We start from the raw sequence: 25,463 nt of genomic DNA, 5'->3' as shown, positions 1-25,463 counted from the left end.
TCTATATAAAATATAGAAATAAATATATAATATATATTGAAATATAAACTATTTTGTTGACATGTTATTTTCTATGTTGTGTGAATGCTTGCATCAGTGTGTTTCTTTGCCATGTGCATGCAGTACCCTAGGACACCCTGGGGCCGGTAAAAATTTAGTCCTTTAGAAAAGTAGCCAGTACTCCGAATATTGAGCCAAGTCTCTAGCCATAGAAATTCTGGGCCTAAGAAGATGCCTCAGTAAGTAAAGATGCCTGCTACCAAGTCTGATGACCTCAATTTAATTCCCAGTATACACACAGTGAAAGGAGAAAACTGACTTCCAAAATCTGTCCTCTAACCTCCACATATGTGCCAAGACATGAGCACATCTGTACATACACAGTGATAAACATAAAAACAATTTTGAACAAATAAATTAAACCCTATTCTCAGTAAGAAACAGAGCTCAGCAGTAGAATATATGCCTAATATCTGCAGGGTCCTGCATAAGATCCCCAGCACTGGAAATGCATTTTTAAAAATTTTCTTTTCAAAGTTTTCAACATAGAAATAATTTAACTCACCAATAACTCAGTAAAAAATTTATTTTATAAACTTTTTCTTTTGTTCTTTTATATTTTTTGGGGGGGTAGGGGGGAGGGGTTCAAGACAGGGTTTCTCTGTGTAGTCCTGGCTGTCCTGGAACTCACTCTGTAGACCAGGCTGGCCTCGAACTCAGAAATCCACCTGCCTCTGCCTCCCAAGTGCTGGGATTAAAGGCATGTGGCACCACCGCCCGGCTTGTTCTTTTATATTTTTATCTAGGAAGGTGAAACCTAAAATATTCTGATAAACTTTAAAGTTGCTTGTATTAGAGCCGACGACTCAGTGGTTAGGAGCACTGACTGTTCTTCCAGGACTCCAGGCTTGATTTCCAGCACTGATACGGTAGCTCCTAACCATCTGTACCTTTATTCCCAGGGGCTCCAACAGCCTATTCTGGCCCCCATGGCACCAGGTATACACATGGTGCACAGACATACATGCAAAGGGAAAACATCCATACACATTAAAAAAAAACTAAAAACAAAAATAAATGGGATCTGGGCATGGTGGCACATGCCTTTATTACCAGTTATTGAAAGTCAGAGACAGGTGGATCTCTGTAAGTCTGAGGCCAGCTTGGTCTGCATAGTGAGTTCCAAGACAGTGAGGATTATGCAAAGAGACCCTGTCTTGAAAAACGAAAACCTAAAAAATAAATGGTATGTTATCTTTAAAATCAGTTTATTTAAAGTTGTAACCAAATATTAAAAGTGCTTAATATTCTTGGGCTTAACTGTCATACAAAAACAGTAACTTGTAAGACTTCTAAGGCTAGGTGGTGGTGGCACATGCCTTTAATCCCAGCACTTGGGAGGCAGAGGCAGGCGGATTTCTGAAGCCAGCCTGGACTACAGAGTGAGTTCCAGGACAGCCAGGGCTACACAGAGAAACCCTGTCTCGAAAAACCAAAAAGACTTCTAAGCATATAGGCCAATAAGATGACTCTATGGGGAAGACACTTGCCACCAAGGCCTGACCAACTTATTGGATCCCTAGAAAAAACTTTTGAAAGGAGGGAAATGACCCCCTCAAGTTATTCTCTGACCTTCCCATAACTGATATGGCACCCATATGCCCAAACACATAATAGTGAAATAAAAAAATTATAAACATAAATATCAGGTGGCTCACAAACACCTGCAACTCTAGCTCCAAGGGATCTGACAATCTCTCCTGGCTTCTTCCATGGGTACTCACACTCACGAGTATGAGGACAAGCACACACCCACACAATCTTTAAAAAACAACAACAACAACAACAACAACAAAACAACCACAACCCTATAAGGTAAGATATATTTGAAGATATTTGGCAATGTTAACTACAATGGGTGAAAACACAACAGAAGAAGGTGAGTTGGAAGGGAAATTCTAATTAAGAAGTTAAGAGCTACTATTAAATGTTTATCAGTTAGCATATAAACAATCTAACCAAATCATGACGTAACTAACTAGGAGAAGGTACTCATTTGTGGGAACAATTTGCTATTTATAAGCTGAGTCAAAACAATGTCTTGGGGCTTATGAGTTTGAGACTAGCTTAGACAACAAATAGGTAAAAATAAGCTAAAAGAATAAATGCTGTGGGGCTAGGATTTAACTAAATGATAAGAGTACCCAGCAATGGTGACGCCCTGGGTTTCATCACACACACACACACACACACACACACACACACACACACACACACACACACACTCTCTCTCTCTCTCTCTCTCTCTCTCTCTCTCTCTCTCTCCTCTCCTCTCCTCTCCTCCCCACCCCACCCCCCTCTCAGGTACATGCAGAGCTATAAGTCATTAAGAAAAAAAAGTCAAACTGCTAGTCATGGTGGCACACACCTTTAATTCTGGCGCTGGGAGACAGACACAGGCAGATCTGAATTTGAGGCCAACCTGGTCTATACAAGTGAGTTCTAGGCCAGCCAGTAAGCCCCCATACCAAAACAAAAACAACTACTGTTTTAGGTATGTACGTACGTATATATGTATGTATGTGGGGTATATATGTGTGTGTGTGTGTGTGTGTATGGTCCCATAAATCGAATATAAATATCTATTATTGAAGGTTCTACCAACTACATAATTCTTCAGCATTACTGACTTACTGGGCTAGGCTAGTCTGGAATGTGCTATGTAGACAAGAATGACCCAAGAAAGCTAGGCGGTGGTAGTACAAAGCTTTAATCCCGGTACCTGGGAGGCAGAGGCAGGCAGATAACCATGAATTCAAAGCCAGCCTGGTCTACAGAGCCAGTTCCAGGACAGCCAAGGCTACACAGAGAAACCTATCTTTAAAAGAAAACCAAACAAAAAACCAAACAAAAAAGAATGACCCAGGAATTCAAAGATCCTCTTGTCTGCCTCCAGAATGCTATAATGAGGTGTTTAGTATCTCATCTGGCTCAATATTGATTTCCACTAAAACTTTGAGCCATGATGGGGAATGGGATTACACTTGAGATAAATGGTTAATAGAAAACCAAAAACAAGCAAAAACTTTGTAAGGTATTAATATGATCTCCAAAGTTCATAACTCTTATAGAAATAATATCCTATTAATCTTTAATAAACATAAAACTCTAGAGGCTGAGAAATGGCTCAGCAGTTAAGAGCACTGGCTGCTCTTCCAGAGTAACTGGGTTCAATTCCTAGCACCCAAATGGCAGCTCACAGGGGATCCAACACCCTCATATAGACATACATGCTGGAAAACCACCATGCATATTAAAATAAATAAATGATTTAATAAAGTAAAGTAAACCCCTGACCCTTTGCCTGTTATATTTAAAGTGATTCCTCATTTAGTATCTCATATTATAAATTATGAGAATTACAAGTGACTAAGTATATTGGGAGTCTTACTTAAGGACTTTTAAAATTAAGGTTTTTTTTTTTTTTTTTTTTTTTTTTGTTTGGTTAGTTTGGTTTGGTTTTTACATAGGTTCTCACTCTGTAGACCAGGCTGGCCTGGAACTCATACAGATCTTTCTGCCTTTACCTCCTTAAAGGCATGTAACACAAAGCCCTGGCCTCTTTGAAAGGTTTTTTTGTTTATTTGTTGTTGTTATTGTTAAAACCAATGGCTTAGCCGGAAATTATGGGCATACCTGGAATCCTAATTCACAGGAAGATTATGAATTCATTGCTGCCTAGGCTACATAGTAATGGTATCTAAAAAACTGAAAACCAATGACCATCTGAGTGTAGTGCTGGCATGTGCCTATAGTACTCTCAACAAGGCTTAGCGCTAATACTTTCTAAAAGCTGATGAGCTTTTGCCCAAGAGTTAGATATTGATTGCAAACTCTATCAGATGTAAATGGCTCAAAAATGAAATATAAACAGTTCTACATACACTGGGGATACCTTTAGGATAAGGCAGGTAACTATTTAAAAGAATTCTATTTATACAGTTACATTTAAGTGCTGCATCTTAAACTCAGGTACCATGCATGTTACTCACACATTCTACCACTAAGCTATACCTTCAGCCTTAGTTCTTGAAAGTATTTCAAGATAATCCACTCCACTTTCTTAAGAAAGTATAGGAAAATCTATATTTGGAAATATGAGCTTCATTAGACTGTATCTGCTTTTTAACTATTTTGCCAATCTATAAAGTTTTTTAAAAAAATATTCTGGTGTATCCCAGTATGGCTTCAATTTACCATGAACTTCAGATCCTCACATCTCCAACTCCTAAGCTAAGGTTACAAGCATGTGTTACCTAGTCTAGTTTATTCAGTGTTGGGGATTTAGCCCAGAACTTCCTGAATGCCAAGTAAACACTACAAATGAGCTAAATCCCAAGCCAAAAAATTTATTCTTGTTGTATAGCTGGTGGTTGTGGAACACATAAACCCCAATCTCAGGCCAATTATAACCAAGCAGTTGCACCATGCACCCTGTCGCCTGCCTGCCTGCCTGTCTGCTACCTCCCTCTAACCTACACAGTTCTTTTGAGGACTGAACAGAAAAGATCAAGCAAACAATAACAGTGCACTAGAGAATTTAAGGTATATTAAGTACAAAAACTTCCACGTGATATTTTCAGAGGCTTTCAAACTTTAAAATTTTCAAAACTAGAAAATTGACCTAACTCTGATAAAAATGCAGCTAGTTAATTTAGGCAAAAGAGTAACTGCTACAGTAAATAATAAATTCATACTCTGTGTGTGGTCTGACAGTAGAGACACTTGCTGAACTGGTACTGGGCTCCTCAGCAATTCCTCCTCCATCCAAAAACATAGTGACGGCCATCTCCAGGTTGTTGTTACAAGCTTCAAGCATATGTTTTCCTACACTTTCACTTGCACCTGGAACAGCAAAGGAACAGAAAAGAAAGTTTAAAATGACATCTTAGATTCAAGCTCACATTAAAACACAGAATTCCCAAACAAATTAACAGTTCTCCCCATCCCCTAAAATGACTCATAGTAAACACATTTGTTTCCTTCTGTCCTGGCTGCCTGGTAAAAATATACAGAACTAGAAAGAAAACAAAGCAATAGTATGGCAAAAGTACACCCTTCCACAGTCACAAGAAAATCATATATTGGGCATTTTTCCCCTTTCTTTTTAGTATATACACAGATTTTTGTTTGTTTGTTTGTTTGTTCTTGAGACAAGTCTCATACTGTCTAGGGTTCAACTCAGAAATCCTTCTGCCTCCACCTCAAATACTAGGCCTACAAGAATGGGCCACTGTCACCACTCCTGGCTATTTGCCACTTCTCTTCATATATGTATGGTGTATGGTGCCATGACACATGCACTGAAGTCAAAGGACTATATATACCTGGTACTGTTCGTCCTTCTATCTTGTCAGAGACAGTCTCTTAGCTACCACTATGTATGCTGGGATAGCTACCTAGCAAACTTTCAGGGGATTCTCTAGCCTATCATCTCAATGTAGGAGGATTTGAACTCAAGTCGTCATGTTTGTATCTCCTCAGCTCTATTTGCAATTTCTTTAAATGGCTAAATTAACTAGGTGTGGTGGTTCATAAAAGCACTTGGGACTCAGAGGCAGGTAGGTCTCCGAGTTCAAGGCCAGCCTGAGACTATACTGTAAAACCCTGGGGGGGGGGGAGGGTAGATAAGAGATGTGAGCTGGGCACTGGTGGTGGTTGGCACCACATGCCAGCACTTGGGAGTCAGAGGTAGGCAAATATTTGAGTTCAAGGCCAACCTGGTCTACAGAGCAAGTTCCAGTAAAACCAGGGCTACTATACAAAGAAACCCTATCTTCAAAAGAAAACAAAACAATCAAAAACAGGAAAAAAAGAAATGAATTATATTATGTCAGTAATAATAAACTGAAAAGAGATAAGGAAAAAATAAACTTTACATTCTAGAAAGTTAGAAATAACTTTCGTTAGAAAAAATGCATTTCAATTAACAATTTTTATCTATTCAAAAGGCTTTTAAGGAGTAGTTAGGATACGGCTCAAACTCAGGACACATTTGATTAATATCAAACCAAGAGAAGTAAACCAAGACAGTTTTGTTTAAAATAAAAGTATCTGGTAAGAAATAGCAATCTTTGTTATTTAAAACTGGCCCAAACAATCATTTGTAAATAAAGCCAGTACAACAGGTCAATGGTAGCTCAGGCCTTTAATCCCAGCACTTGGGAGGCAGAGGCAGGTGGATTTCTGAGTTCAAGGACAGCCTGGTCTACAGAGTGAGCTCCAGAACAGCCAGGGCTACGCAGAAAAACCCAGTCTCAACAAAACAAAACAAAACATAAATAAAATCTGTTGAATGAAATGTAAATTGGTAGTCCTCTTTTAAAAAGCAATTTTACAAGTACCAAGAAATTCCTGAGGTGGGAAGAAAGGCACGCAAGCACCTGCTGCCATGGGCAGGTACCACTATAATGGGTAAATGTGTGATGGAGAGATGGGAGAGATGGAAGAGAAAACAAAGCAGAGAGTTCATATACTATGGAGGAAGGTGGAACTGGAGGCTCAGTGGTGGTGAGGAACAGGTGGATATGAGGAGGTCATGGTAAGGTTAGGGACGGACATCAGGGCCATGCTGCTGCTTGGGCCATGTCTGGGGCAATGTGTGATCCTGTGGCAGCAGGGGTCTGTGTTGATTTCCTAGGCCCTTGTTACTACCCAAGGCCAGGCAAATGTCCCTGGTTTAGACTGCTGCCTGAGGCACTGTGCTGAGCTGACCATGCATGGAGGGGAGCAGGTGAGCTGCCCCAAGAGTAAGAGCAGGAGAGACGACCCTGTCCTTTGTCAGCTGCTGCACTTGGTGAGCTACCCAGAGCAGTGCTGAAGACCTTGCCCTAGTATAGCAACAGAAGCCAGAGGACATTGGAAAGCTGGTAGGCTGACCAACTAACCTACCTCCCAGGCCCAGATCCAGGGCTTTGAGTAGGCCCACCCAACATCTACCTCATGTATGATCTGCTGGAGTGCATGAAAGGGCTGGGCTGCAGATCCAAAACTGCAGGATCTCCAGGATATAGGGCAACAATAGGATATCCAAGAGAAGTCCCCATGAGGATCCAGTACTGATAGTGTAGCAGAAGCCAGAGGCCTTGAAACAGACCTGGAAAATGACTCATTGCAATGAACATTTGCAAGTATACTATGTGACACACTGTGACATGATACAGCTTCCAGGATGAGATTTTTTATTCTTTTCCTTACTATTTATTTGTTTATTTATCTTTGGGGAGGGAGGCTGCAAGGGTAGAGGGTGGATACAAAGGGACAGAGAGAGGAATGGAATTGGAGTATATGATATGAAATTCACAAAGAATTAGTAAGAAAAAAAATTTAAAAGAAGAAATTCCTTTTGATTCAGTAGTACAGACGTCTACAACCAAATCAATATGAAATACTACATGCACAAACATGACAAGATAAGTGTCTAGAGTAGATTCAGTTAATGAAGCAAAATTTGAAACATAAAGCATCCTGTATAATGTGAACCACAGTATATATTTGATTTAAATATTATAGGGCTACTGCAAAGCACCCTGAGATTTCTATTTTGGATGAGTTTTCTTTATCTGAATTATACACCTTGGAATCTTATTCTGTTGGTAGCAAATGCTCTTCTAAGATTTTTGTCTCAATATGTCTGTTGTGAAAGCATTTTACTGAGTATGACATTTCAAGGCTGACAGCTGTTTTGTCTTAGTACATAAGACAGAATTTCAATGTCCTCTGGCTTCTGTTGCTACAGCTGGGAAATCAGTTCTCAGCTTAAAGAAAATGATTTTTATAGCAGTCTGTTGGTTCTAATTGCTTTTAAGGTTTCTGTCACTAGCCTGCAGTTCCACTGTGACTTATCACAGTTAATCTTACTTATTCCTTGGGATTCACTGTATTTGTTTTTGTTTGTTCTTTTGTTTTTCAAGCCAGAGTTTCTCAGTTTAATAGCCCTGGTTGTCCCAGAACCAGGCTGGCCTCAAACTGATCTACCTACCTCCTCTGCCCCCTAAGTGTTGGGATTAAAGGCATGTGCCACCATGCCCACCTTTCACAATGACTTTTATCTTTTAAATATTGGGTCTTTCTATCATCATGCTGCATTCTCGGCAGTATCTTGTTCTTTAGTTCATTCTGAGGCAGGGTTTTGCTCTGTAGCAGACTGGCCTCCTTCACCTTCCCAGTCCTGGAATTACAGGCATGTGGCAGCTCACTTGACTTTGTAATATCTTCTTGTTTACATTATTTTCTCCATCAGTGTGTCAACTGATTTAACACCATTTAATCCTTTCTAAGGTTCTATTTTTGCTTAATTCATTTGGTCATTTAAAAAAAAAAAAAAACGATGTATTTATTTTATGTATGAGTGCTCTATCTGCCTGTATACCTGCAGGCCAGAAGAGGGCATCAGATCCCCATTATGGATGGTTGTGAGCCACCATGTGGCTGCTGGGAATTGAATTCAGGACCTTTGGATGAGCAGCCAGTGCTCTTTACCACTGAGCCATCTCCCCAGCCCCATTTGGTCATGTTTTAAGAATCTTAATTTACATTCCTATTTCAATCTTTTATTTCAGTTATCTATACAATATACAAACATATACTATTATAATAAAATACAAACTTTCTATGATCTCTATAGATCACTATCTTGTGATCTCACTCATTATACAATAGGTTTGTGTTATTATTTTTTCACTATTTATATATGTGTGTGTGGAGGTGGGTATGTGTACATGGATCCAGAGAGGGTGCTGAATTCCCTCAATCTGGTGATTTTGAGTCAGTGCATGTGCTTGGGTTCTCTGCAAAAGCAGTTTGTACTCTAACTGCTGAGCCATCCCTCCTCCCTTGTACTTTTTTCCTCATTTATTTGCATGTGTGTATCCACATGAATGTACATGTTTGTATGTGCAGTTACACATGTCTAAGAGCACAGAGGCCATTATACAGTATAATCAGACCATTATACAGTATAATAATCTGGAGTCCTAGACATTTGCAGGAAGTCCAGCTTGTCACATGGTGGTGGAATTAAAACTCTGGTCCTATCCAGGCAGTAGTGGCAGATGCCTTTAAACTCAGCTAGGGAGGCAGAGGCAGGCAGGTAGGTCTCTTGAGTTTGAGGCCAGCCTGGTCTACAGAGCGAGTTCCAGGACACTCAGAATTGCATAGAGAAACCCTGCCTCAAAAAAACAAAAAGATGGGTGCTGGAATGTAGCACGCAGCCTCGCCGATAAGGAGCACGCCACACTTCAGGATTCTTCTGACAACATTTATTAAACAGCTCTCTTAATAGTGAGGTGGAGGAAGGACGCCGAGCTCAGAAAGCCCCCTGCTTAAATAGAGCTTTGTGAGACGTGCAGATCCCTCATTGGCTCAAATCTTTCATCCAATTGTCATACTCTGTTTTCGCGCCACATGCAGGCGCATTCTCAGGTAAAGCTTCCGTGAAGAACCAGGAAGCAGAAGCCTGCGCCATCTTTTAATGGCAAATTCGGCTCCTCACATCTCCCCCTTCCTTATTAAACTGCAACAACAATCAAGGTCTGTTAGGTCGCCGATCTAACCCACCGTTCTACCAGTAGGCGTTCAAGGCAGTTAAACAGTACGAGACCCTCCACACCTTTTATCCCGTGTAATGGGAACCTGAGCCCTGGGAAGTGTGGAGGACCACCACTAGGATACCTGGTGCAATGGGAACACGAGCCCTCAGGATATCCTATTAAGTGATGGTGTCTCATTGTTTAAGCAGATTCAACCAGGTTTGAGGGGATATTCCTGCTCCACGACAAGCAATGCTTGCGTGATCATCACTTTATCTTTTTGATGATGCTTTTGAATTTACAGAGCAACCAGAGGGTAAGCAGCACTCCCCCAAAGATCATGCAGCCAAATAACGCTACCCCCACCTCAGTCCCCAAGTCCAGGGAATTGGGGCGCTGACTCCTCATTAACTTCAAGCTGAACATGGGCGTTGACTTTTAGAAGAGGAATGAGGGGAAGGGTAAATTGAAAGCATCTGAAGTCTGTCTTAACTTCGTCCAGCTGGAAGTCCAGGGCATCAGTGAATATGCAGGTGATAAGATTCATTCTCCAAAGCTGTGTATTCTGCAATATACAAATCTCAAAAACAAATTTTAGTATCTAGATAAATTATTTTGTTTCTCTGAAATCTAGTGTTCTGGAGGCCTACCTCTGTCATGTCTGATCCATATAATTCTGGAAGACATAACTACTACCTTAATGACCTCATCAGAAAACACATAGAAAAACCTTTTTTTCCAAATTAGCCTTTCCTTAAGCCAGTAACCAGAAAAACCTTTACATTGAGTTTTTATCCAGAAAAATATAACTATATAACTCAGAATCACAACCATTTTGAAAGTTAAATCAATTAACATCATCATTCTGCTTAGCTCTGCAGACGGGACATACCCTGGCGCGTAAGGTGGATCCCGCTCATATCTCTCGGACTCATAATGAGCCACCTCCTCTTCTAGTTCCCTCTGCTCCTCCGAATTGAAAGGCTCAGGGGAACTCCCCTCCAATGAGGAAGTTAATGATGTGTCCTCCTCCTCCTCCCCCGAGGACGTCTCCTCTGAAGATGAGGAAGAGGACGAATCTATTCTCAAGTTACTAAATTCACTCAAAACAGGATATAATAATTTTACATGTTTTTTTACTTTATTATGAGGATCCCTTTTTGGGGTATCCTCCTTTTCTCTGCTTGCGGTCGACCGCCCTATCCGCTGAGAGTTCTGGAACCCCAAGACTTTAACGTCCCTTGTAACAACCGGTTCCTTCTCACAGCAGTTTCCAATTTTCCGCTGAGAGTTCTGGAACCCAACAACCGGTTCCTTCTCACAGCAGTTTCCAATTTTCCGCTGAGAGTTCTGGAACCCAACAACCGGTTCCTTCTCACAGCAGTTTCCAATTTTCTGTTTCTCATTCTTATTAGCGCTCTCTCCCTTTTCTGCTTCTGATAGGCTATCTTGTTGTTCCACCAAAACTTTCTGTCTCTCTTTCACTTTTTCTTGGCAATTAGCGTCTTCTATGCAAGCTCTAACCATTTTATATATTTGCCATGTCCTTGGTCTTAACTTCCCTTTTTCCTTTTCACTAATCAAGTCAGCTCCGAGTTTATCCCAGGTGTCCTTAGATAAGGATCCGGTGGTAGTAATAAACCACGGAGCAACTCGTTCCACTTCCTTTAAAAAATTAATCAAAACCCTCCCCGGAATCTTCAAACCACTTTCCTGCAGCAACGCCTGCATCACTGCGAAAAACTGCTTTATTTGCTGTTTCCCCATGCTTCCTTTATCTACAGGAGTGGACGAACTAGCACAGTTATCTACCTGTGACTTACAGTTCCTGTAAACACGGAAGGGGGTAAGTGCACTCTTTCCCCTCTTGATAATCATTAAGACACAAACAACAAGCAAGGACTATCGCCACCCAAACAGAAAGAGCAATGGTAAGCCAAACAAGATCCACCATACCTTGCAGAAAAGCGTCTAGACTCTCCGCACTGCCAGTTCTGAATCCTCTGCGAGCTTACAGGGTCCTTCGTTACTGGTCAAAACTCCAAGACTTTCGGCTTCAACCCAGGGTTTCTGCACCAAATGTAGTGCGCAGCCTCGCCGATAAGGAGCACGCCACACTTCAAGATTCTTCTGACAGCATTTATTAAACAGCTCTCTTAATAGTGAGGTGGAGGAAGGACGCCGAGCTCAGAAAGCCCGCTGCTTAAATAGAGCTTTGTGAGACGTGCAGATCCCTCATTGGCTCAAATCTTTCATCCAATTGTCATACTCTGTTTTCGCGCCACACGCAGGCGCATTCTCAAGTAAAGCTTCCGTGAAGAACCAGGAAGCAGAAGCCTGTGCCATCTTTTAATGGCAAATTCGGCTCCTCACACTGGAAGATGGCTCAGCAGTTCAGAGCATTGAGTGCTCTTCCAGAGGACCCAGGTTCAATTCCCAGCATGCATATAGCAGCTCAGTTTCAGGGGATCCAACACCCTAACACAGGCATACATACAGGCAAAATACCAATGTACATAATATTTTAAAATTTTAATTATAAAAAAGAATTTTTAAAAAGAAAAAAAAGGAGCAACAAAACCCAAAATTCAGGTCTTATGATTGCACAAGAGCTTTTAACTACTAAGCCATCTCTCCCCAACCCTCCCCCCTCCCCGTTCCTTTTTTTGGGAGTTGGTCTCACTGTAGCCCAGGCTAGACTCAAACTCAAGTTACTTCTGCCTTGGTATCTTAAGTGCTGAGTCAGGAACCAGAAAGTTGGCTCAGTGAATACACATATTTGCCATCAAGTACTGGAATTATTATACGGACCACCTTGTTTAGGGCTCATCTGAGATTTGTTTGTTTACTAAGATTTAATGTAGTATGCCCTGGAACTTTTACCTGAAGATTTAAGTCTGGCATCCTCTTAAAAGCTTGATGGATTTTGCAAGATAATCACAGGTATGATCAAACAAGAGTTGATAGTTGGCTAGAAAGTTTTCCTAGACCACATGGGAAATAAAACTCTGCAATAAGCCTTGTTAGACATCCTTCTCCATACATGAGACATCCTGCTAAGACTGATATCAAAATGTCAGCTTCCTAAACAGAAAAGGAGCCCTTCAAGCCTCTGGCTTTGTTTCTTGGGCTCCATATGCTATAAAAAGAGGTTAACAAACAAACAAACAAACAAACCCTTACACAGAGAAACCCTATCTCAAAAAAAACAATCAAAACCAATTAGGGCAGATTCCACAGGATGAAAGCTAGCTAACATCTGCATTCCCAATTTCGTTTCTTTTTTAGCCTTTTGCCAGCATAATAATGGATTATAAGAGATTTTTAAGATACTACACTGTTATTTATTTTCTGTGTTATGAATGTTTTGACTGCACATATGTATGTGCATCATGTGTGTGTCTGGTGCACAAAAAGGTCAGTAGAGACCATCCTCTGGAACTGGAGTTAGTAGGGAGCTACTATGTGGATACTTGGAACCTAGCCCAGGTACTCTACAAGTACAGTTAAACGCTCTTAATCAATATGCCATTGCTCCGGTCCTCAATACCAAACATTTTATTCAGAATTTTTTGTTTGTTTATTTGTTTTCAAGACAGGGTTTCTCTGTGTAGCCCTGGCTGTCCTGGAACTCACTCTGTAGACCAGGCTGGCCTCGAACTCAGAAATCCGCCTGCCTCTGCCTCCCAAGTGCTGGGATTAAAGGTGTGCACCACCACTGCCCGGCATCAGAAATTTTTATATGAAGAGGAATTACTCATGATATTCGACTTTAGCCAAACTATAAAAAATGGAAGTATTAGCTCTACTCCTAACATCTCTCGTTTCCCTACTACTACACACACACCTACACATACATTTTTGAAACAAGTCTCTCATTATGTAGCCTTAGAAAGCTTGAAAGACACTGTGTAGACCAAGCTGACAGCAAATTCACAGAGATCTGCCTGCCTTAGCCTCTGGTATTAAGGGTGCATACTACCCACATTTAGTTTTTGTGTGTGCATCAGTAGTGTGTGTGTGTGTGTGTGTGTGTGTGTCTGTGTGTGAGAGAGAGAGACAGACAGACAGACAGACAGACAGACAGAGACAGAGAGAGAATGTGTGTAAGATAATATTTTTTAAGGACAAGGCCTCAACTTTGTAGCTCTGGTGGGCCTGGAACCCAGTATGTAAAACAGGCTAAGCGCCTCTAATTCACAGAGAACCTCCTGCCTCTGCCTCCTAAGTATATCTATCATTATGGCGTGTACTACTCCTGGCCTTCCTATATAACTTCAGTTACTAACTCAAAGGTTTTAGTTGAAGTCCTTCACACCCTTTACTTAATTACAACAAGCCCCTAAAAGATCACCATTCCCTTTTGCTGCTAGAGTATACTCCAAAAGGCACAGCTAATTGTACCACCCACCCAGACTTCCTTAACAGTTCTCTCTTGACAGCTAAAGATGAATCCCAGAGCTGCAAAGTCAGTTGTTCATGGTCTTAGCTTATTTCTCTTGCTTTGCCAATCCTGTTCTCCGTTCTATAAAATTTACTAAACGTAAAACAAATGAAGTGCTTGGGATGCTATTGTATCCATCTCCTCCATCTAGTTCAGGAATGCTGAGGATTACCAAGAGTGTTAATCTGTCAGCTTGACTACTGATGCACTTAACCTAACCTCTTGGATCACAACCAGTGATACTTTTCTATTATATTCACAAACTTATCACTAAGGAATAAATGCTGGTTTACTTTCTAGTTCAAACACAATAAAAATCTTTTTGTTTATTTGGGGTTTTTGTTTGTTTGTTTCTTGAGACAGGCATTCCTAACTTAATTTCATTTTTTAGCCTTTTTGCCAGCACAATGATGGATTATAAAAAGATTCTTAAAATACTATAGTTTGTGTTTATTTTTATGTGTATGAATGCTTTGTTTGCATGTATGTCTGTACATCATATTTGTGTCTTGTAGAGGAGGAGGGACATGCAACTTCCATGTATACACATACATACATATATATGAACCTTGCATAGCCCTGGCTGTCTGGAATTCACTCTGTAGACCAGGCTAGCCTTGAACTCAGAGATCTGCCTGCTTTTGCCTCCCCAGTGCTAGGATTAAATGTGTGTGCCACCACATCCAGTAAAACTTTCTTGAAATAATTGTAACTTCACATTTGTACTTGCATGTTATCAATTAACTCTCAACTGTTTCATAGCAAAGACTGGAGAAAGGGCTCAGCCCTTAAGATCACCTGCTACTTCTAAAGGACCTCAGTTCTGAAGCTTATAACCTGTTACCCCAGCTTCGGAGAATCTCATGCTCTCTCCTGGCCACCAAGAAAGCCCAAACGTGTAGCTGACACAGTCATAAATAAAAACAAAATCTTAACAACAACAAAAAAAGGTCAGGTGTGGTGGCACTTGGGAAGTAAAGGCGGGTGAATCTCCCTGAGTTCAAGACTTACATAGAAAGTTCCAGGACAATCAGCACTACATAGAGACCCACTCTTAAACAAACAACAAAAAAGGAGAGCAAACTATTTCATAGTACTTTAGCTTACTAAATAATACACTGAAGAAAAAAGAACCAAAACCACTAAAAACCTTTTTTAATGTTTCTGACAGAAAACTTCCAAAAAAAAAAAAAAAAAAAAAAAACCACACAAATTTTAAAGAGTTGTAAATCAAACAATATACAGAGAATTTAAAATGACAGAGATCATTATCCAACAAACTTTTTGATGTCAAAAAAGTATCTATAGCTGTTTCTGCTAGCTATAAAGATATAGATAGATAGATAGATAGATAGATAGATAGATAGATAGATTCAAAGTTAAAAAATAATTTTGCCAGGCAGTGGTGCATAGCCTCTTTATTCCCAGCACTTTGGAGTCAGAGGCAAATAGATCTTTGAGTTCAAGGCTACCCTGGTCTATAGAATGAGTTTCAGGGCAGCCAGGACTACACAAAGAAACTCTGTCTCAAAACAAAAACAAACAAACAAAAAACCCAATTACTTTTTAGTTCAAAAAGAAACGTCTTTTGTGAGAAAGAAGAGAATTGGAGGAATTATCTTTCATGTAGACCATGAAATATATGGGTCTTCAGTCCATTTCCTAGCATAGAATTCTAAAAATCCTTGGAATCCTCAAAATGGTGTCATAAGGCATGTAATTGGGATTGACTAATAGCCAGAAGTTCTAGCAGCTTTCAAGATGACCAAGACCAAGACAGATTAGTCAAGATTAGAGAAGAGTAGTAATACTAAGGGTTAACCAATTATACATTAAGTAATGAAATCTCCATAAAAACCAGAAATGACAGGCTTCAAAGAACTTCTCAAAAACCAAATGTAAAGTTCTTGGAGCGTGACATATTCACAAAGGGAGTATAGAAGTTCAATGTCTTCCCATAACTCACTGTATACATTTACCTGTACCCTTTGTAATATCCTTCATAATAAGGTGGAAAACAAATTATTTCTCCAAGATCAATAATTATTCAGGAAATCAATCAAGCCAAAGAAACAGCAGGTTGCTAAATTTAAGAAGCTTTCTGAGACTCTTCACCCTCCTCAACTACGAACACACCATCAAGCAGCCAAGTCCAACCATTGCTAAAGTCCTACTATAAATGTGCTTCAAGAACTCTGCTCTTGGTCATGCCCCTTTCTGAAAAACATTTAAACCAAAGTGAATATAGCTTTTTTTAATGAAAAGTGAGAAATAGCACCTGATAGTTATACATTTTTATATTGTATCAATACCTAGCTTTATTCTTTTTTTCACATCTTAAAACTTATTTTGTGTGTATGAGGTGTGTGCATATCACAGTATGATCCAAGGAAAACTTGAAAGAGAGTCAGTTCTTTTTGTCTACTAAGTGAGTCATAAGGATTGAACGAAAATCATCCTACTTAGGAGCAAGAGCCCTGGACCAGACCAACTCCATCTTGGGTTCAGGCTCCATCTTAGCAAACCTGACCTAAAGTTGAATTCAAATTAACCAACAAGCCTGCACCTAGCACTAGTCTCCAGGTCACTCCCTAACAACTACCAATCAGGAGGAAAGCAGAAGTTACAGTTGTACCTAAAGATATTTACTTATGAAAGTTTATAGTTTGGATCCTAGGACCAGTCAATCATTTTAAAGGGCAACAAATTCCATAATAGCCCTCCCCCCAATCCATCTTATGTGTGGCAAGTTGGAAACCCCCATGCTTGTTTGTTTGCCTCTATAAATGCTTGCTTGAAACTGGGGTCTGGGCTTCAGCCTCCTGTGCTGCTGTGTCCATTACAACAGTGTAGACCAAGCTTGAGCCTCAATAAAGATCCTGTGTGATTGTATCAGAATCAGCTCCTTGGTGGTCTTTTGTGGTTCACAAAATAGACAAGACAAAACCATCTCACCCTTATCTTTGATATATATTTTATACAACAAAAAAATTAACATGTGATTCTTTTCTACTTCCTTTTCAAAAAATCATAATCTCTCTTGATCTGCATATAAGATAGATGAGATGGATCTTAGCCTGGAGGCTAAGACAGGAAAAAAAACGATAACCTAAACCACAGAATTCAACTCCATTCAAATAGGAAGGGGATGGGGAAGAAGTTCAAGTGACAAATGACCACTGCATACAAATTTTTACTGACACCTTCCCACAATCTCCTCTTAGCAGAATGCCAATGACACTTTAATTGTGAATTCTGGATAAAATAAGACAGTGTGAACAAGGCATGGTGTCATACACCTGTAATCCCAACATTTGGGAGGTAGATTAAGGATTATAAATTTTGAAGAAAGCCTGAGCTAGATACCTTGTCTCAAATAAGCAAACAAAAACAAAATGGGCCAACCCTATAAAGCATGCTGCCAACACTGTGGACTGCCTATCTCCCAAAAAACCTAGCCTGAGATTAAGATAAAATTTCTAACAATTTCTAAAGTTGCACTATACATACTTCTGCCATCATGATATGCTGTCAAAGCATTGTCAGCATTGATTACAAAATCAAAACACTAACCAACTCCTAAATCACTGAAGATGGTTTACATTCTATAGTAGTAAGTATCTATTCAAGACTTATTTATGTAAGAAGTAAGCAAATCATTTTGTAAATTTGCTTTTGTATTTAATAAATGGAAAAAATTATATGTTTGCCAAAGAATTGCTTTAAAATAAATGTCTTGGCACAGCAAGATGTCTCAGTGGGTAGAAGTACTTGTCAAGCCAGCCTGATAATCTGAGCTAGAGTCCTAGAACTCACAGTGGAAGGAAAACCAATTCTTGAAAATTATCACCTGACCTCTACAAACACACTGCATGTACCACCAATCTCCCCTGTCTCCAACCAACTTCCACACAGACACACAATCAGGTTAGAAACCAGCCTGGTCTACATAGTGAGTGAGTTCTAGGCTAGCCAAGGCTGTACAGCCTCAACAATAATAAATAATATAACGAATAATATATAATAGAAATTAAATTAAAATAATTGAGCTGATGGCATAGGGGTGCTTTCCCAGTAGGCACTAAACCCTGAGTTTGATACCTGGCACCACATAAAACTGGGCATGATGACTCTGATGGTTTGAATGAGAATCTCCTCACTGGATCATATATATTTGAATGCTGGTCTCCAGTTGGTAGAACTTTTTGGAAGGATTAGGAGGTATGTCACTGGAAATGAACTTTTAAGTTTCAAAAGCCCTCTGATTATCCATGATAAAAATAGCAGGAGTCTGTGAGATGAGGGTATCTCTAATATCTCAGCAAAATGGTAGAACATTGTGACCTTCAGGACAGCCCTTAAGGCTGTGGGAAAGAATGCTGAAAACATGAATTCAAAAATATATACTTTCTCAACTATGCAAAATCTAAGGATGCAATATGAGTTATATGAGGGGCTTTGTGAACCTAGAAAAACAGAGGCAGCTGCACTATGAGCCAGCTTGTTGGAAAGATACTAAGGAAGAGATTTAGGGAGTGGTGATTGAAAGGCAAGGTCTCATCCAGCTAAATTTGTTTATGCTTACAAAGACAGGTAGATTCCTGAGTTCAAGGTCAGCCTGGGACAGAGGGAGTTTAGGTCCAGGCCCAGGTGTCATAGGAATGGTTATTTTAGGGAAGAGTTCTACCCAACTATCTTATTGTCTGTGCTTGTGCTTGAGCTTTGTATCTCTTTCTAAGAATCAAGGGGCTGGGGTCCTGGGATGCTGACTGATGGGATGATCAAGAGAGAACCTGGGGTAATGACTGAATTGATATATAAATAAAAGACTGAGCTTTTGATTTGTAAGAGATGAGCTATTCAGTGAGTTTTTAGAATACCAAGAGAAAGCTATCTCAAGTAGGACTGTTAACTTGGACCCACAATTTGACTTCAAGTCATTTGTTTTGACATTTTCAGATATCCCTTCCTCAGAACCCCTCTCCAAGCTCAAGCTGGTCCTTAGCAGGTCACAGTATCTCATTATAGCAATAAAAAAAGGAACTAAAATAGTGACACAAACCTGTAATCTCAGCACTGGAAGGTAGGCAGGAGGATCACAAGTTCAAGGTCATATTCTATTATATACCAGACTCAAGGTAAGCCTGGATTTATACAGATACTGTCTTAATTAAATTTTATTTACTAGCTATTTCATTGCATATTACTTTGTGTACCTATGTACCTAGGGTCTTTTAAAATTTTTTGTCAAGTTGGAGGTGGTGGTGTTATGCCTTTAACCCCAGCACTCAGGAAACAGAGGCAGGAGGATCTCTGTGAATTCAAGGCCATCCACCCTGGGTCTACAGAACAAGTTCCAAGATAGACAGGGCTATACAGAAAAACCCCATCTTGTAAAACAAAACGAAGTTATGACCTCTGAAAATTCAGGTCTAGCTGCTTCTATACCCAATAATAGTGAGAAAACATTCTACATATTCCTTTCTGTATATAGGCAAAGGAATGTATATAACACACAAAAAGAGCCTGGAAACTCCTCAGATAAACTTGGTTCTAAATCATAGTCATGTCCTTCACTGGTTGTCTGATTAGGTAACTTACTAATTTCTCTAAGCTGTAGTTCTCTTAGTTGTATTTATTTATTTATTTATTTTTGGTTTTTCGAGACAGGGTTTCTCTGTATAGCCTTGGCTGTCCTGGAACTCACTTGGTAGACCAGGCTGGCCTCGAACTCAGAAATCCGCCTGCCTCTGCCTCCCAAGTGTTGGGATTAAAGGTGCCACCACTGCCTGGTGTTCTCTTAGTTGTAAAATGGAAATGCTATTGTGAATTTTTAAAAATGCATTATGAGGGGCTAGAGAGATGTCTTAATGGCTAAGAGCACTTGTTGCTCTTGTAGAAGACCTGAGTTCAGTTCTCTGCTCCCACAGTGTGGCTCATGACCATCCGTAACTCTAGTTCCAGAGGTTCTAACGCTCTCTTCTGACCTCCACAGGCACCAAGCTTGCATGTAATGCACAGTAATACATTCAGGCCAACAGGAATATGTTGCTGGATATTTGATCACATTATAAACCCTGATTATGAACTGTAAGAATCTGTTTCTAATTGTGGCTCAATTTGGATCCCAGAGCTTTTTGTAAACTGTAAACAAGGAATTGTGATGTGGCTCAGCCTTAGCACATAGCTTTAATCCAAGAGCTAATAAAGTCAACCATAAGTCAAAAGCAAGCAACCAGCTGATAGGGAGTGAACAAGTCAACAGGAAGGAGGACCTTTGAGTTAAAGAGTATCTACGACAGCATAGAGAAAGAGATAGAGCTCCTTCCTTCTGGGACAACTGTGGAGTAGGAAGGTCAGCTGGGTGCTTTCTCTGTCTCTCTGAGCCAGCAGGTTTTCACCTCAGTCATCTGACTCCTGAGTCTTCATTGGTAAACTCAAACAGCTGGAATTTTTGTTTTTAAAACACTCATACACATAATTAAAATAAATTCATCTAGTTTTTAAAAAGAGAAAAAGAAAATGTACATGAGGGCATGGGGTATGGGTTAGTGTCAGAGTACTAGTCTAGCATGTACTACATTTAATAAAGTCCTACATTTAATCTCCAGAACAGAAAGGACAGGAGGGAACAGCTAAACCAAAGGTTTTTCCTGCCCCTCCAACACTGGCAGTGGCATGCTGAGTAAGCAACACTACACTTGTTTTTTGTTGTTTGTTTCCCTGAGATGGGATTTTTCCCTGTAGTCCTGACTGAACTGGAACTCACTCTGGATACCACAGGATCACAGGTATGAACCACCATATCCAACAAGCATATGGAAGGCCATTTTTGGAAATTAAGAGGTAGTAGCAGGCAGTGGTGGCGCACGCCTTTAATCCCAGCACTTGGGAGGCAGAGCAAGCGGATTTCTGAGTTTGAGGCCAGCCTGGTCTACAGAGTTCCAGGACAGCCAGGGCTACACAGAGAAACCCTGTCTCCAAAAACCAAAACAAACAAAAACAAAAAAACAAAAACAAAAAAAAAAAAAGAAGAGAAAGGTTACCTTTTTGGTTTGGGGTTTTTTGTTGTTGTTTTTGTTTTTTGTTTTTTGTTTTTTTGAGACAGTGTGTACCTTCTCAGCTGACTTAGAACACTCTGTAGTCCAGGATGGATTTGAGATCTCCCTGCTTCTGCCTCCCTGGTGGGATCAAAGGTGTACACCACCACCTGGCTACAGAAGTTCATTTTTGGTTTCAAGTTCACCCCAGCAAAGGTTAAAAAAAAAAAAAAGTAAGGTAAGCCAGACTTTTACCAGTGAAAATAGGAGTGAGTAATGGCTGTGAAAAATTCAAATCTTAACAATTATAACTTTAACCTCACCAGTCTTCAATTCTGGAGTTTGTCAGCTTCAGTACAAAGCTTTTGTTCATTTGTTGTTGTTGTTGTTGTTGCTGTTGTTTTAAGACGAGGTTCTATTATATAGTCCAGGCTAACTTTTAACTCATACTCTTGAGTTCTGGATTATAGATAATATCACCATACCAGCTAAAACGTTTTTAAAAATGTATATACCAGCTCTTTCCTCCCTCTTGGTGCCTGTGGATACCTGCTAGGAACAGGATTCTAAATGGAAAATTTGTCTAGGAGGCTGGCTATAAGAGAAGTCTTAGGAACCAGAAAGAACACAGAATTCTTCTTAAATTGAACGTGTTTCTGTCTGAGATAAACTGAGTTCTATTTGGACAAGAGATATGCTCATATGTATAAAGCAAAAACAACACTGAATTCTGGAGGCAAATCAAACAAAACCAGAGTAATCTGGGGGAAAGGTAACTTAGGCGCATAAAACAGTGGCAGATTCCTGCCAAATTCTGAAGTAATCTTGCAAAGGCCACTGGACAAAGAATTTGTGTGATGCTGTAGCCCTCTGAGGTTTAAACTAATGAAAAGTAAATAAAAGTGAATTTGTGGTTCTTTTTTTTAAGATACATCAAAACTACACTTAGTAAATATAAGGAAGGAAACAATTAAATCAAGCTAGAAAAAGCCAATCCTTCACTGCACCAAGGACCAACACTCTAGTGATAGATAGTAAATACCACAGAAACTTGAATAAGGGAACAGAGCCTGACCACAGCTACCCAAAGTACAAACTTGCTGAAAGAACCTTGCTGCCTGACAGGGTAACACTCATTTGAATCTAACAAAAGTTGAGGCACTCAAATTGGGCAATAGCAAAGTGGTTAATATCTACACTGATAGTCGATATGCATTTGCCAGCGCACATGTTCACGGAGCAATAAACCACGAAAGGGGACTGTTAACTGCTGAAGGAAAAACAATTAAAAATAAGCAAGAAATCTTATACCTCCTGACTGCCCTCTGACTACCAAACAACTGGCCATCATACATTGTCTTGGACATCAAAAGGGACAGACACTAGAGGAGTCAAACAGACCTGATGGCTCAAGGGGCAGCCAAGCAGCCTCTCCCACACTTGCTAGTGACCCTCCCAAGACCTGGCCCTGCCTGAGCAACCTACAAACTCCATAGAGGATGATCAGACATGTTAACTCCTGCCCAAAACCTATACCAAGGATGGATGGCAACACACAATGAGTGGAAGATTCTACCAAGGGCAGAAGGCAAAACCTCCGCTAGACAACTTCACATCAGCATGTACCTGGAAATAAACAAATGGCTATAATATAAAGATCAGAAAGGCAACAGCTACCTAGGTCTTAACACTTCTCAGCCTCCAGGGTTCTTTTCTTTTTCTTTTTTTAAGTTTACTTCAGGACTGGGTATGGCTTTAATCCTAGCACTATAGAGATAGAGGCAGGTAGATCTTTGTAACATTCAAGAATAGTTTATTTTTACCCATTTTTTGTTTTGTTTTTGGTTGGTTGGTTTTCTTAGGGGTCTTATTCAACCTGTCTGAACTTGAACTCACTACACAATGGAGGGCAGCCATGAATAAATGCTGAAATTACAAGTATGTGTCACTGTGCCTGTTATTATTTCATCTAAGCTCCGCCCCACAGTTGCCAGGTATGCCTGACTCACTATAAAAGGGGCAGCTTGCCCCCTCCTCAATTTCTTGCTCTCTTGCCTTCTTGCTCTCCCCACTCTCTCCACGTGCTCATGGACCGGCCCCCCCCCCCCCCCCGCCTTTCTCTGTCTCTACTGCCCTCTCAACTCCCCTCATCATGTCCTGAATAAACCCTATTCTGTACTATACCTTCGAGTGGTCCCTCAGGGATAGGGATGCCTCAACATGTGCCCACAGGGGTACCTCATTCCCCTATTACTCCATCAAACACATTCCTTCTCTCCCTTATCTTTTTATAAACACAATGTCTTTTTACCTCTTGAATTATTCCGATATACATGTAAATTTTGTATATATGTAACTAGACACCAGCCCAAGGTTGTTGTTAATGAAATAATGTAATAATGTCAAGGCAAACATTTTTAAAAAATTGCTCTCCCAGAATTGATCCAATACTACATTATTTTTTTATGTTTTGAGAATTATGTCTGATCTCTGAAGCTAGAGTTGGACCTAGATAGTAGCTGGAAAACCAATATGACTACTTTTTAAAAGATTTTTAAAAATTATTTTATGTACATTGGCGTTTTGCCTGCATGTGTGAGGGAGTCAGAGCCCCTTATGGCAGACAGTTGTGAGCTGCCATGTGTATGCTGAGATTGAATCCTGTCATCTGGACAAGAAGCCAGTGTAAGATCTTAACCACTGAGCCATTTCTCCAACCCTGACTACAAATATCTTTAAATGTGGTATAATGATAAAATATGAATAATAATAAATGACTTAACTCAGGGTTCAAGTACCATCATGTTATAAATTCTATGTGGTAGTAAGACAACCATAAACCCAGCACTTGAGAAGTAAAAGCAGGGAGATCAGGAATTCAAGCAGATCCCCCTCCCCCCACATCGTGAATTCAACACTAGCCTACACTATGTAAGACCAAGTCTCAAAAACAGTATTTAGTAGGACTCATTTTCTTACTTTTCTCTTTTGTTAATGTTTTTATCCCTGTGTGTGTGTGTGTGTGTGTGTGTGTGTAGACGTGCTGAGGTATACAGAGAGAACAGCTCCTCTCCCACCACCTGAGTTTGGGTAATGAAGAGGTCAGCAGATATCTTTATCTGCTGAGCCAATGGCACCCACCCTAGTTTTCTTTCTTAGCCTTAGATAACAAAGGTAAGTTCACATCAAAGACCACCAAATAGCCTGGTGGTGGTGGCGCACGCCTTTAATCCCGGCACTTGGGAGGCAGAGGCAGGTGGATTTCTGAGTTCGAGGCCAGCCTGGTCTACAGAGTGAGTTCCAGGACAGCCAGGGCTACACAGAGAAACCCTGTCTCCAAAAACCAAAACAAACAAACAAAAAAAAAAAAAACCAAAAACAAAAACCACCAAATATTTAAGATGTAATCATAAATAAGTGATGTTGTCTGAATTCTGTATTATGTATACCATGTATACAGAGACAGGTATATAAAGTACTTGTCCCAGACTTGGGAGGAAGAGGCAGGAGGGCCAGCCTGGATACACAAATGAGGAAGAATATGTAAAACAGATAATACTGCTCTGGTAATAGTGAAGAATTAATTTCTGCCATTCTCCCCAAAATTACTTTATTATCTCATACATCTTTTAATTTGTTTTTGTTTTTAGATAAAGGGTTTCTCTGTGTAGCCCTGGCTGTCCTGGAACTCACTTTGTAGACCAGGCTGTCTTGGAACTCAGAGACCACCTACCCCAGCCTCCCAAGTGCTGAAATTAAAGGCATGAGCAACCATGGCCTGGATGACTAATTTTGATTTTTTTTTTTTTTTTTTTTTTTTGAGACAGGGTTTCTCTGTGTAGCCCTGGCTGTCCTGGAACTCACTCTGTAGACCAGGCTGGCCTCGAACTCAGAAATCCACCTGCCTCTGATTTATTTATTTTTAATTTATGTGTATCAATATTTTGCCCACCAACCCAGTCATCTGCCCATACAACATGTGAGTTCCTGGTACTACCAAGGCCAAAAAAGGATATTGGATTTCCTTGGACTGGAGTTACTGATGGTTGTGAGCCATCATGTGGGCCTAACTGCCTTCTTTTTTCTTTAGAAAGGGCCCCGATATGTCATACAGGGATCAAAATATCTTCCCAAAGCTGGACATGGTGGCACACATCTTTGATCCTAGCACTCGGGAGAGCGAGACAAGACATTTCTGTGAGTTTGACACCTTCCCTGTCTACATAGTGGGTTCCAGGATAGCCAGGACTTCTCAGAGATCCTGTCTCAAAAACAAAACAAAACAAAAACCATCAAAGATTTCCCAACTCAGCCTAAGAAAGACTTATTACATACCACATCAAGTTTAATCTATAAAATGAGTTCTAGACCAAGAGTCAAATAGTGAGA

At 40.2% G+C, this 25,463-nt stretch overlaps 1 protein-coding gene across 2 annotated transcripts in view; it reads right to left on the bottom strand.

Moving 5' to 3' along the window:
* The window catches only part of Ubxn7 (UBX domain protein 7), a 58,809-nt gene that overhangs the window by 31,181 nt on the left and 2,165 nt on the right, over nucleotides 1–25,463 (bottom strand). The window contains exon 2 of one of the 2 annotated variants that reach the window (XM_034515848.2): nucleotides 4,758–4,905. In XM_034515848.2, coding sequence (XP_034371739.1) covers nucleotides 4,758–4,905 — 148 coding nt within the window. Of the gene's footprint in view, nucleotides 1–4,757; nucleotides 4,906–8,672; nucleotides 11,721–25,463 lie in introns of those variants that run through there. The other variant, XM_076942792.1, reaches the window with a different exon arrangement.

The sequence above is a fragment of the Arvicanthis niloticus genome, chromosome 12 (genome assembly GCF_011762505.2).
Source record: "Arvicanthis niloticus isolate mArvNil1 chromosome 12, mArvNil1.pat.X, whole genome shotgun sequence".
NCBI lineage: Eukaryota > Metazoa > Chordata > Mammalia > Rodentia > Muridae > Arvicanthis > Arvicanthis niloticus.
This window is presented reverse-complemented; position numbering and strand designations above follow the sequence as displayed.